Source organism: Caretta caretta, chromosome 2 (genome assembly GCF_965140235.1).
Source record: "Caretta caretta isolate rCarCar2 chromosome 2, rCarCar1.hap1, whole genome shotgun sequence".
NCBI lineage: Eukaryota > Metazoa > Chordata > Testudines > Cheloniidae > Caretta > Caretta caretta.
The window spans coordinates 71462088-71475960 of record NC_134207.1 but is presented as its reverse complement, the minus strand read 5'-3'; the positions used below and the strand labels follow the sequence as shown (position 1 = coordinate 71475960).

General features: G+C 38.9%; 1 protein-coding gene across 2 annotated transcripts in view; it reads right to left on the bottom strand.

Moving 5' to 3' along the window:
• ST18 (ST18 C2H2C-type zinc finger transcription factor) overlaps window positions 1-13468 on the bottom strand; it is a 208365-nt gene extending 194897 nt beyond the window's left edge. For both annotated transcript variants that reach the window (XM_048840644.2, XM_048840646.2), the window contains exons 1-2: window positions 13369-13468; window positions 12941-13076 (exon numbers count right to left, since the gene is read on the bottom strand). In XM_048840644.2, coding sequence (XP_048696601.1) covers window positions 12941-13076; window positions 13369-13407 — 175 coding nt within the window. In that variant the 5' untranslated portion in view covers window positions 13408-13468. The remainder of the gene's footprint in view (window positions 1-12940; window positions 13077-13368) is intronic.
• Between the last annotated feature and the right edge of the window lie 405 nt (window positions 13469-13873).

The following is a 13873-nucleotide window of genomic DNA, read 5'->3' as shown; positions in this document are numbered from 1 at the left end:
GCACCATCACACAGCACTGAGGAAGTCAGCAGGAATGGAATGTGCTGCACAGTTCTAGGATGCCAGCCACGCACTAGTAGGCTGCCAGGCCCAATACTCCATTTATTGCTTCTCTGTTTAATAAAGGGACATTGTTTGTTAACTAACTGCTTCTGCTCCCAGCACGGTGGGAGCTCAGGTAGAGTGGACCCACAGTGAATTTCAAAGCAGTTACATCCAAATGTTATTAATTTTTATAAGGCTTCTTCGTATTAGCAAATATGTTTATAAATTGGTTCAAACAATTAAGCTCACAAAACAGTGAGTGGAGTAGGGAGGAAAATAATGTATGTATTTTAAGCATTCTAGTTGGTAAACTAGTCCACATGCTCTTAAAAAAAAGGATTAGGTTTAGTAACCGAGAATCTGGCTTCCATCAGAGATGATGGTTTACAGGTAGACTGAGTACAAAGAGAGGTCCATTAGACTCCAAGGACACAGCAATGGAACAGTGGAAGCAGACAGGAAGCCTGCACTAATAAATATGCCCACTGGGCCAGTGCCACTGCCTAGCATGGCATAGATACATACAGCAGGATTATACAGTAAATGGGGCAAACACAGTCCAGTCCATCTGTCATAAACATTAGGTCCAAAGGCCACAGGTGCAGATTGCACTAAAATGTAAAAATTACACCCAGACAGAGACTACTTCATATAACAGGGAGGGGGGGAAAGAGAGGAGAAAAAAACCACAACAGTGATTTGTTTCCAATCAATAAATGTTCTCTGAACTGCCTTGTGTGTCCTTGGCAGTCACTGTCTCTTCCTTTCTCTCAGTCATTTTACATGTATAATGTATACTGTATTTTTCAAAAGTGCCCAGAATATTCAAGATAGTTTTTTTCCTCAAATAAATTTGGCCACATCAGCTTGATAATTTGGAAAAGGTAGATAGATTTGAAGAAAGAGTCATTTCTCCACTCCGTTTCAGACATGCCCAGTATGGTGAGAATACAATATACATCTGCTCAGCTATGGAATCACTTTCAGATGTCATGGTATATGCAGCTGGAACGGTGCTCAAATAACGAACAGCCAAATGAGAGAGTTAGCCGAAATTTATCTATCTCCAGAAGTCCAGATAAAAGGCATCGAAATGTGGGTGCAGTAAGTACTATGCATGTACAAATAGCTTCTGCTTTTTTACAGTCTTCAGCTGCACTTCCAACTGATTTCTCATGCTAAGGTATTCCTCCACAGTATCTCCTGCAGAATAAGCTACATAACACTGGCTGCATGCTCAAGAAAAACATATTCAAAAAGGATAAAAAATGTCATCATTTTCTCATGTCAGAATCATAATATCTCTCTGAATAGGGGGTTTTACCGCTCGCTATCAAATCTAACTGAAGTACTCAGAGAAATGTTGAAGTTTTTCCTTGTCCTTTTGTCCTTTCCTAGACATTCTTTGGTGTAATAGGTTAAATTTATATAAACACTTTTCTAGGTGTCTGTTTGTTTGTTTCAGTTACAGGTGCCATCTCTTTCACAAAACCCTAAGAGAAAAGTCCTACGGAACATAACAGAAAGTCATAACTCTTCTAGAGTTTTTTGAGTCATTCAACAGAATTTAGTATAGAGTTTTATCCCAGCTATAGAATTATGCTGGTTTAACAAACAAATTCACATACCATTTGCTATTTAATCATAGGGAATTTCTACAGAACCCTAATATATTTCAAAAACTCTTTTGGTTTCTCCCATATTAAAACTTGTAGGTCTTTCCAATGAGAGAAAACAAACTCTACCCACCCTTCCCCTTTTATCCAGGAAATCATTAGTTGTTCCCTATACGATGAGTGAAATCGTGAAAGGACCCCCCTCAATTACTTGCCAACAGATTACTAATGGAAATGAAGAGGAATAGGATGTACAGAGTTTAATTTTTCTACTGTGGCAGATTCCCTTGATATATTCTCTTGCAATTGGGTAGCAAAGACTGAGTGGGGTGAAGTAGGTAATGATTATATGTTTCCTTCTCTTAACTGAACACCCTCAAAAACCTTAAAGATTAAATATTACAGAAAACAAATCACTGTATTTTTATTTAAAAACAACAACAAAGAAACATTTGAAGAATCCAGAGGTTCCTGTAGTTTAAGTCTCCTGAAACTATAAGAGGTATAGATAGCAGGAGTTGGAGTGGCCTGAACAAGTTGAGCAGCCCTTCACGACGGGAGTGGAAGTATTCACCTCATTTGCCCAAGAGCTCAGAGACAGAGGAACAAATGTGGCCTCTTTGATAGAGGCTTTTCTTTCTTATGGACCCATCAATGTGTCTGATACTTGGGGACTCCAGTTGTAAGTTGCCTCCTCCAGTGCCTAAAACCCTGTACCACAGCAGCTCCTCATCTCTCATGATTTGACACTGCAATGTCTCCCAGTGCCTCTGTAGAAACCACTTGTCCTCTCTATGTTCCTAGTTCCTGTTATCCAAAGTGCGCTCCCACTTGACAAAAACAGCTGCCCAGCAGCAAGCCATATCTCCTGCTTTATCCACCCTGTGGATAAATACAGCAGTAAGGACCTCTCCAGGATCACCTTGATGCTGCTACTATGGCTGTGCCTCACCTCCCCCTTGGCTGACATTGCATTTTGCTCATCTCTCCTCCCACCAACTTCTCAGTGACACTGGAAGTGAGGCTTATGACTTTCCTCCCTGACAGCATCCCACTCCTATTATGCTAGTGGGTGATCATGCAGCTGCAGGAGCATGTACATGGCCCTCTACCATGTGCAGAAGAGATTCCAAAATATAGTTGCACTGGGTATTGTTCCCCCGGCCTCAATGCCTGTCCACATGGAGGAACATTAGAACATGTGCAAATATCTCCAGCAGGTACCATGTCTCCAACTAAAAGACTTCACTGCTATTCCCTAAGCTTCACTCCTACACCCTGCCTTCTCTTCTCCTCCTCACTGCTGCTTATGTATTTATGTATTTATTCTGTATGAGAAAACTACGGACTTAAAAGTATACAACTAATCTCTCCTGGCCTCTATCATCCTCGCTCCCAAACCCAGATGAGCACTGCCTGCACACATTCACCAGTTCATCCCCAAATGCCAATAGTCACATGAATAAAAACCTTTCCCCAAACAAAAAGCAGTTCACACAAATTTTCATGAGAGAGAACAAAAAGTGGATGCAAACAGGATCAGATAAACACATGGTTCAGAATTCTACTGCTTCCCTCCTATTATTTACGTAGCTCTCCTAGCTAAACATCTGTACTCACAATTTTTCCAACATAAATGTGCAGCCCCAAGAGGTTCAGACACTTTGGATAAGTATCCAGTTTACACCTGTGATGAAGTGGGAGCATTCTGCACTATTTTATGAGGCCTATGTGTGCCTCAGTTTCCCCTGTACATTGCATGGCTACCTAATGAGGGGGAAAAGGACTCATTTGCTCTCAAGGAAGGCTGAAAGACTTACGTGTGCGTGTGTCAACTAACTGCCTGAGTGGAGTGAATGTGTCATTAAAAAAGACTGGCCGAGGCCAAACCGTATCAATGAAAATCTGAGAAGACAATGGAAAGCCCACTCACCAGGACATTGACATCTATCAGCCAATGACCCAGAAGGAGGAGAGGATTTCCCCACCTCTCAGTAGGGAAGCTGGGAAAAGAACAAAGGACTGGGAATTGTGAGGTGGTGGGGATAACAGTTGGTTTCTGGAAGAAGCTTAGAGTTCTTTCACCTGGTAACAGTCTAAGGAAGGAAGTTGGAGAGAGAGAGACAGAGCACCTGAAAATGGAGTTCACTGCAGTCTGGCTGGTGCTCTGGGCTGACCAGAATGGACTGTGGTTTAATTTTCATTTCTCTCTGCTAACCTAACAACTCCCTATGCTGTGTTAGAGTTGACTAAGAAACTCTATTGCTTTGAAAACGCTGCTTGAGTGTCACTGTAAATATTTGGTGAGGTGCATTAATTCCCAAAGTCTCTACCAGGAGAATGTCTCAGTTCAACACACAGAACAGAGCTCATAGCGTGAAGCAGGAGTGCTGAAGCCCCAGAAGCTCACTCTCAGGAGGCAGTGAGGCCTTGTGGCCTACTCTGAAGGAAAAGTGAAACCCTTTGGGGTCTGGCACATCAAAGAGGTTCCTCCGAGAACTGTTCCAAAGTTGCGGGCGTAGCCCCGACCCTGTGGATCTGCGACAACACCCAAACTCCAACTTTTCAGATTTGATCATCACAGTATTGGAACAACACTTTGACTTTACCTGTCTTATGTGGCCGCAAGCCTGATGCCTACGCACAAGTGAGAAACCTACAACATTTAGGTTTCTCAGAACCTGATCCATGCTGGTGAAAGGGAAAGAATGCCTCACCTCAGCATTGGCTATGGAGGAATTATGCATGTGTTAGAAAGGGATGCCTTGGACAACTCCAACCAGTGCTCCCACAATGCAACTCTGCCAGCTCATGGGGAATAGAGCCACTGGCCTGCCCCTGTCCCTGCTTGGCATATAGCTAACTCCTACCTTATTTCCCTTCCATGCACCTAGATAAATTATAGCTGCTATGTCATAGGTATGTCTCTTCCTTCAAGACCAGCCATAATTTGAACCTCCCTCTTCATTGTTTTACATGTAAGATATATCCAGTTCCATACATTCATATGAAGTCCTCTTATTCTTTCATCAAGGGTTTCCTTTATTTGCAGTGCTGAGAGGCATCTCAATTACACAGCTCCAATTCAAAAAACAACACACTAGCACAATTGTTAACTCTTCCAAAGAAATCGATGTGGTTAAACACTTTTGTGGTGGCAGTGATGTGCCCTCAGTTGTGAAGATGTGCCCTCATAGTCTATTCAGTCTATGCACCAAAGAGTGTGCATTGCATAACTTTACTGGGATTGTTTACAAGCCCATTACCATTACAGATACTGCTGCACAGGATCTATAATTACATTTATGCCTCATGAGCAAGCTGATGGAAAGAAACATTTGCTTAAGGGTCCAATCAATGAACGCAGAGCTTACACTGGTCTTTATTTTATACAAGCATACTGCTTATTATTTTGGAGCATTCATTACAATTATTGGACTACGCTAGCAGAACTATATAGCAGAGGACTCTTGGGCCTCTGATTCTCTATTCTGGTTATGATTTAGCATATAAACCCATATGCTCTTGTGCCTAGACAGTGCAACACACATGACTCTCAAACCAAGGGCCCATAGTTACTACTTTTGAGATTAATCCAGTCTGAAGCCCCTGAACTGCAAAGGATCGATTCTTCCTGCCAATATATGGCACCAATCATCTCTGTCTGGGATGATATAGTTGGCGTTGGTCCTGCTTTGAGGAGGGGGTTGGACTAGATGACCTCTTGGGGTCTCTTCCAACCCTAATCTTCTATGATTCTACCACATACAGTGTCTTAGTAAACCTTCTCTTGCAACACAAATGCAGCCGTCAATTTTCCAGCATACAGTATGTGATAGACCCTCCATGTATCAGAAAGCTGGACCAAGTCCTGTAACTGCAGACTTGACTATGTTGTTTTTCTTAAATGGAACATAAAATACCTCTGGGTTGACAACTTGGGTGCCAAGTTTCAGCTACTGAGTTTTTGAAACGTTTTCAAGCAGGTGCAGATACCACCTGGCACAATGTAAAGGAGCACAATAGGAATGCCTAGATAGATTAGACTGATAGAAATGATACAGCATCCTCACTGTGAACATACTGCTTATTGTAGTACAAATATTGTCAAGCTATTTGCATATTCAGAGACAGTGACAAAACATGTTTGCATCCTGGCCATCACAATCAGAATTCTTCAATACTGTCACAAGCTGAGGCTGACTGTGGTGAATTTCATTGTACTCTTACCAGCCAGTAGTGGCTGGAACGATTATTAAGGGCTTGATCCTGCAAGCTGCTAAGCACCCTCAACTCCCATTCAGTCAGCACCTCCCAAGATCAAGCCCTATGGCCCATAATACTTAGTCCTGCCATGAGTGCAGGGGACCGGCTAGATGACCTCTCAAGGTCCCTTCCAGTCCTATGATTCTATGATCCTTCTCCTCCATTGTCTATCCTTTTATGCCACCTTTCCCTTCCCCTACCCTGCCCAAAAAATTCACATGACACTCCTTGCATTAGAATCATGTTCCATTTACTCTGAGTTAAGAACCAGTCACAGCAGAGTCTGTGAGTTGCAGAGTATCTCAATCTACATGAACTTTTAGTGTTCAGAACCTTGCAGGGTGCCTTAGGCCTTACAATTAACACCTTGTTCTATTTTGTAATTTCCTAGGTATAGTTCACCCCCTGCATTACAAACATAAATCAAATACTTTTTATGTTCTCCATCACAGTCTTTCCTCCCACCTAAAACACACACAGGAAAACTTCTCCACAGTCACATAATTGGGCCACCGTTACTGGATAATTCTTTTACTTGTGGAACCATTTGTTCTGCTATCACTCAATGTACAAATGATTTTTAAACAGATGCAGAAACAAAATAATTATTAAAATCAGGTTATTTGATTTCAAAAATACAAAATTAGATAGATAGATAGATAGATAGATAGATAGATATAGACAAGGTTTTCTGATTTATCATTAACTTTGTTGTAATTAAATTGCCTTTAAAATAATAGGTGTATGCAAATATGGGATATGTTGTAAAAATACAATTGTTAAAAATTGAGATTTCCTCAGAAATAACTTAAATGTGTTGTAAATATAGAAATATTTATTTATATGCACTGGAAAAACTGAATTCATATTTGTTTTGGTCAGCGTTAAGGCTGCTATATGAATTTTGATTTCTTACCCATATTTATGTGTGTGAGCATTGCCTGAAGCTTTATGTTTGAAAAGTGAAGCAGTTTTCAGTCTTTGTGAGAGAACCATAATTCAGCATTTCTTTTATTTCTAGAGTTGGTGTTAGTTAGGAAAGGAGGTCAACAACCTCAATGCACCAAATTGATTTAGTTTTTTTTTCCAGAGCTACCATATATATTTACAGGACACAGAGAGGGTGAGGAAATAAATTAAAATAATAAAAAATTGCTAAGATTGTTCAAGCTACACAGGGAGAAAAGATATAACACTGGAATAAGTTTCCAACAGCTCTCAGGGGAATGGGAGAAATATCTATACTGAAATTAAATAAATCAAATAAACTACTGTATTTAGTGAAAAGCACCATTTCCTATCCCACATAAGTACAGTAAACAAGTGACTGTACTATGAAATGCACTCCTCTGAAATAGCGGGGCCACCAGAAATAAAATGGCTAATACGATGTTTTCTTGTGTAACATGGGATATAATTTATTTTTCAGTTATCTTTGCACTCTGTGGATTGATGCCCTGAATACAAGAAGGGGAAAACCTTAATTAACTCAGTTGGTCCAAACCCTGGCATGTCCTTGACTACATGCAGGGGTCTACATACTGAAAATACCCTGATTACTGACCACCAACGGCTGAATCAGGTCCAGTCCCAACTGCAGACAAAGCCAAAGTGTACAGTACATGTTAAAATACACATCATTCCAATATTTAAAAAATAATTTATTCCCTATTCGGCAATGCACAAAGGCCAAAGATTATTCCCCTTAACGTATTCAAGATGAGATACTAAAATACATAATCGTCTGAATGTGGAGCTATTGGGATAGCCCAACAATGCACACCTGCTTGACAGGGAAGGGTTTTAAGAAATGGCAAGGACTCACAGAAGTTAGACAGGGAAGAAATAGTGAGATCATAGAGTTAATACACCTATAAGTATGTGATAGACAATAGTACCCCAATCAAAGAAATAGCAAATATTAATCTGGTAACAGAGTACAACTTTTGGTGATAACAGAACCCTTCTGTTCCTTAATCAATTACAATTTAAAAGTAATTTGCTGTATAGGGTATGCATACAGATAAGAATGGCAAACTCTTAATATGATATATATATATATATATATATATATATATATATATATATATATATATATATATATATGGTCGAAGCACACCTATCCATTGATATTATTTTGGTCACTGAATTTTAGGGGTTTTATACTCCATCTGCTACAGAAAAGGCAGACCAGGTGTTTATGCAATTTGGCTTATAAATAAAATTCACTGAAGCAACACAAACAGTTGGACTTCTACATGTTAGGACTTGAGAGCTAAAAAGAGACATTTAAAAAGAAAAGAAGAATGACCCTACTTTCAACCTTTGTGGTACTTTTTGAGAAATGTATTTGGTCAGAGAAAAAGCTGAAACAGCTAGTAAAAATAAATGATCACCAGACTATAAATGTATTTTTGCAAAATTGTTCATACCTTTTACTCCCATTTATAAATGCACAGAAGCATGCAAAAGACAGGAAAATATTACATATCTGAATGATCTTGAGAACAGAAGTTTAGTTAGGGAAGAAAGGTGTTTTTGGGTTTGGGTTTGTTTTGTTCAAACTTAGTTTTTCTAAATACAGCCAAAATAAGGGGTGGGAGTGGAGGAACTAGGGGAATCTTCATTAGAAAGCTTTTCTCCATACATTTGTGATACATTAAGAGTAATTTATGTTTATATAGAGAAAAGCTAGGTTGTTAATTGAAGGTCCACTTAAATCTAGGTATTATGTGAGATTTCATGGCCCAAACAGATTTCAATATTCTTGGTTAACATTCCAGTCTGCAGAACACAGAGGATTTAATAAGAAAAGGAGGACTTGTGGCACCTGAGAGACTAACAAATTTATTTGAGCACTGTATTTTCCACTGGATGCATCCGATGAAGTGAGCTGTAGCTCATGAAAGCTTATGCTCAAATAAATTTGTTAGTCTCTAAGGTGCCACAAGTACTCCTTTTCTTTTTGCGAATACAGACTAACACGGCTGCTACTCTGAAACCAGAGGATTTAATGCTCATTTACATGCACTTGTGCCCTCCTTAGAGAAGAATATTGACTGTTTCCAAGATGATTGTTTCTTTTCACGAAGAAAAGGTGTTAAACAACCATGGGAGAACTCCTGGCCACACTGAAGTCAATGGCAAAGCTTCTACTGACTTCAGTGGGGCTAGGATTTCACGCAGTGTGTTTAAGGGGACAGTCTGCATAACAAAGTTGACTTGTCATACTGGACTGACCACTGGAATCTAGTGAAAAGAATAGGAGGACTTGTGGCACCTAAGAGACTAACAAATTTATTTGAGAACCTCTAAGGTGCCACAAGTCCTCCTATTCTTTTTGCGGATACAGACTAACATGGCTGCTACTCTGAAACCTGGAATCTAGTGGTATCTAATATCTTTCATTGTGCTGTGGCCTTTACATAGGTCACAAGGTGACACATTGGGAGGCAACCCACACACAAAAAAGGTCAATTGTGCAATTATCACTGGTGCCCCATAAGCAACCAGCGTAAGCCATAAAGCTCAATTGTTGGAATCTCTTGTAAAGTTTGCAGGTAATCCCTCTCCAATGACAGCCTGTCAGACAGTAGAGCTTTTCACATGAGTAGGTCATCTGTTGTTAACGGTGTGTAACAAAAAAGTGCACCAGAATGAGTTACAAAGTTCATAAGTACTTGTGCCTGCAACCGTCTTTTGACAAACAAAACAAAAAACCCTGCTAAGATAACTTACGAAGTCAAAATGCATGGAATATTTTACCTCAGCAAATGCAGTCTCCAAAATCCAATTAAGCATTATACAGTTTTGATCATAGGACCATAGGCCAAAGTTCAGTCTAGGATGCCTGAAACTATCACCTAAATCCACATGTAGGTACATAAGTAAAAATATCTTGGTTTTCAGAGGTGCTGAGTACCGAATACTCTCACCCAAATCAATGGAAAGTGATAGCACTTAGTACATCACAGGATCACACTATTTATTAGTATGGGTAGAATTTGCAAAAGTGTTCAGTGTTAGCATAGCTCTGGACCCAGTGAAGTCAATGGTAAACTTCCCCATGGCAACACTCTCACTGACTGCATGGAGCGCAGAGTTAGACCAATGCTGAGCCAGAGTGCTTCTGAAAATCCCACCTTTTTGAGAGGGCACTTCCTTCCAGAGTTCTTTTTTTATCCCTCTTTGTTTATATTTGTACAATTTCTTTGAGAATCACAAAGTACAACTTATAGCAAACTGCTTTTCAAAAAGCTTACTAAAAATAACAAAGAAACAAAACAGGCAACATGTGGGTGGCACTTTCTAGATCTATAGAAAGCAGCTTCAACAAAAGTCCTTCAGAAATGAACTTTTATGTGGCTACTGTACATTGCAGGATCTTTGCACATACAAAGCCTTTGTTAGAATTGGAGGATTCTCTTTCCTTACTTTAGATCATTAAAGGAAACCATGAGCAAAGAACAGCTTGAAAAAGTGATACTAAACATACTTTGATTTTACATACTGAATTTTAAGAACATTGTTCAATCTTGCTTATCCAAATTCTCTGCTACTTGAAACAGGATCATGACCCCTATTCGTTAATTTAATTGAAAATGTCATGTATTATCTGAAACCTTGATTCTGTAGAATTATTTTATGCCTCCCACCATCACCCTGCAAGACAGTCAGCTAACTGAGGTTATATTAAGAACAGGTTAGACAAATATCTGGCAGGGATGGTCTAAGTATAGTTAATCCTGCCTCAGTGCAGGGGCATGGACTAGTGATCTCCTGAGATCCCTTCCAGCCCTACATTTCTATGATTTCTATACTTTATCAGCAAAAAAGTTTGTAAAAAAGAATTATATGCTGGCCCCTAAAATGATCCCACAAAATAATAAATCTAGTGCCTCATTGCAAGCTGTCCTGTGCTACAATACACATGCCATTGTTACTCCTTAAAAAACTTTATTTAAGTGTTCTGTCATTATTACATTATCCTCCAAGTATTTTGAATCTACCTTGGTGGAGAAGACAGAAACGTTTAGTTTAAGTTATTTTCTTTTAACAGATTTTTAAAGAGTTACAGCTGGAGACTAGACATGGAGTATAAAACACTGTGTTTTACTATCTAGCAGCTATACTTCCATTTCAGCACTCTGCACTGACCTCTACTGGTTTATCCACTGTAAGCTCCAAAAATATTAAACCAGCCAAATTTAGCCTATTATTGCTGAACTTTTTACCTCTGTTCAGATTTAAGTTTGATAAAATGAACTGGCTGTAGCATAACAGGGTATTAGTCATCACACATCCGAGGAAAGAAATGTAAGAGGAAGTAGAGTTTTAAACCATTTGTAATGCAGTTATTTTTATGGTGGATGAGAGACTACTAGAGCAAAGAGATTAAAACCAAATCTAATAACACTCCAATTACAGTTGGTATAAAGGTATTAACACACAAACTTCCATGATACTATTTTGATTGTATTTAAGTGTGGTTTATTTATTGGCAACAATTTCTTGTTCATCTTTACTATCTGGTATGTTGTATCCACCAGCTGTCGCTCATCTCATCTCATATACATTGTAAGCATTTTGGTTTTTTGAGGCATAGACCACCTTTTTCTTATGTTTTTGTACAACGCCAAGCACCGCAGGACCCTAATCCATGATTATATATTCATTGTCTGCAATCATTCATATTTGACAGATTTTCATTTTACATAACACATTCGTCTCCAGGACCCTCTTCTGCTGAACTGTTTGCTCTAACTAGAATGGAGCTGGCAACTTTTCTATCTGCCCTTATCCACAACACACCAGTGGATCAAAGTTCAGCAGCAAGTCTGATGTTATAAAAGTACCACTAGAAATGCTCTATCAAATCAAAGTCATTAACATGTTCCATTGAAAGCAGTGATGTGGTTACTTCAGCCTTCTTACTACTCATGATTTATCACTGGTCTACTTATTCAGTCTCTCAGCTATATTTAGACCTTTGTGCTTTACAGTAAAAAACAACCCAAGTTCAGAATAAGTAAACTAGCAAACTTTTCCATGCTCATTTACCACAAAAAACATTTTCAGTGTCTGCGACACTAATGCTGCGAAACTTTCCAATTTTCTAAGACTATTTTTAGACTTCTTTGTTATATAAGTCTTCAGCTATGAATAATAGTTTTATGACTCATGAGAACTTTATTTTCGCACACTGCTCCCCAGCCAATCTATCAATGAGCCCAAGAGAGCTGGGTTTTTTTTAAGTCACCTGTGTTTGCTGGGAAAAAAAGTTCAGTGCAAGTATTGTGAAGTCTTGTTCTGTCTGTGTATAGAAAAAAGTCCAGTGCACATTGTGAATATGTTTGGGGCCTCATATAAAGGCAAGCAAAATGACCATTTGAAATTCTCAAGATCATGCCTACCTATTTGGTTTCTTATATGTAACAATAGATGCAGTTTTCCTCTGTTCACACTTTTTAGATCCTAAACACAAATGGATAATCCAGATTGTTAGCAAAATCTAAAAAGAAATCCCATACTGTACAACTAAACATTTCAGTGACTTTAGCACTATTTATATGAAAACTATTTTCCCCTTAACTTTTTACATATCTGAATTTATCTCTAATCTTTGCTTTTTTCCTGCTTATCTTATCTGAATCTAGCATCATCAGAAACTATGGTGATGAATGCTTTAGAAATGGGTGCAACAAATAACAAAATCAATAAGATTCAGCAACAGTCCGCATTTTCCTCTGAATTCAGAAGAAAGGCAACTGACTTCCTTTGCAGTTAATATCAGTGTTGCTCCTTGAGTGACCAGCAGAGGGAGAAAAGGGGGTGTTCATACAGAGGGTAAACACTTGGGAGGTTAATTCCCCAGGATGATTTGCCCTGGATCCAAATTAGTCCAGGTAGTGTCAAAACTACAAGTCTTGGTTCCATAGCAAAATGTGTGGTGCTGACATCCTGTACATGATTTTACTTAGTCAAAGCACTGCAGTCAATTCTCTCTCTCTTACCTTTACCTGGTGACCTTGTACAGTTGCCCGATAAGTCATTGTCTTCTAGTTTTGTTGTTTTTTCCACAGCTTTGATTCTTGCACTGCTGTTTTTGAGACTTTTACAAACAACTGGGTCCAATTTCCTTATTCTTTTCTAAAATTGCAAACAAAATATATTGGAGTTTTACCATAAATATTAGGTCTTTTAGCAACTATATTATAATAATGAGACTTGCAAATCAGTATCTTTTCTCTTGAAGCATGGAAGTACAGAATCTACTTATGATAGATTATAACTCACAAACAAACTAAATACATTGCTGTACAGTATGTTGACTTGATTGCAGTAAAACCATCCTCTTCTCATGAAACATTTTGAAACAATATTTTCTGTCAGCTCTACACAAAATATTCCAAAACCACCCCAATATTTTATTTTTCCTTACCTCTGGTATCCCAGTCAGGTCACATTCTGTTAAAAACATCCTGCCAAGCTTGGTACAAAAGGGCTCCAAAGAATCAGAATGCAGAAGCTATGCAACTTGCTGACTAACTTTGCTCTGTGTTATTTACCAACTACACAAAGAAAATGCTGTCTATTCAAAACACATTTCAAAACTCTTTTCACAGAAAGTGTGTGAACAAACGGTCCCATGTCCTAAGCTGTAGTCACATCTCCCATGAGGCCCGGTGATAGCTGTGGGGCATGGAACAGAGTGACACCACCACCAGTCACTACAAGGCACTTTTGTAAACAACTTTGTGAGAGTGTGTGGAGGAAAACAGGACGGAGGGGGGTTGGTGTTACTTTTTTATCTGTCTTAACATTATGGTTTCTTGCTTTATCATCTCCGATTCAGAACTCCAGTCTTGCTTTGTAAGTTTTGCTTGCCAAAAACAGATTTGTAGTCCCTGTAGCATGTTTACTTTTATTATCTGAAACGTTTCATC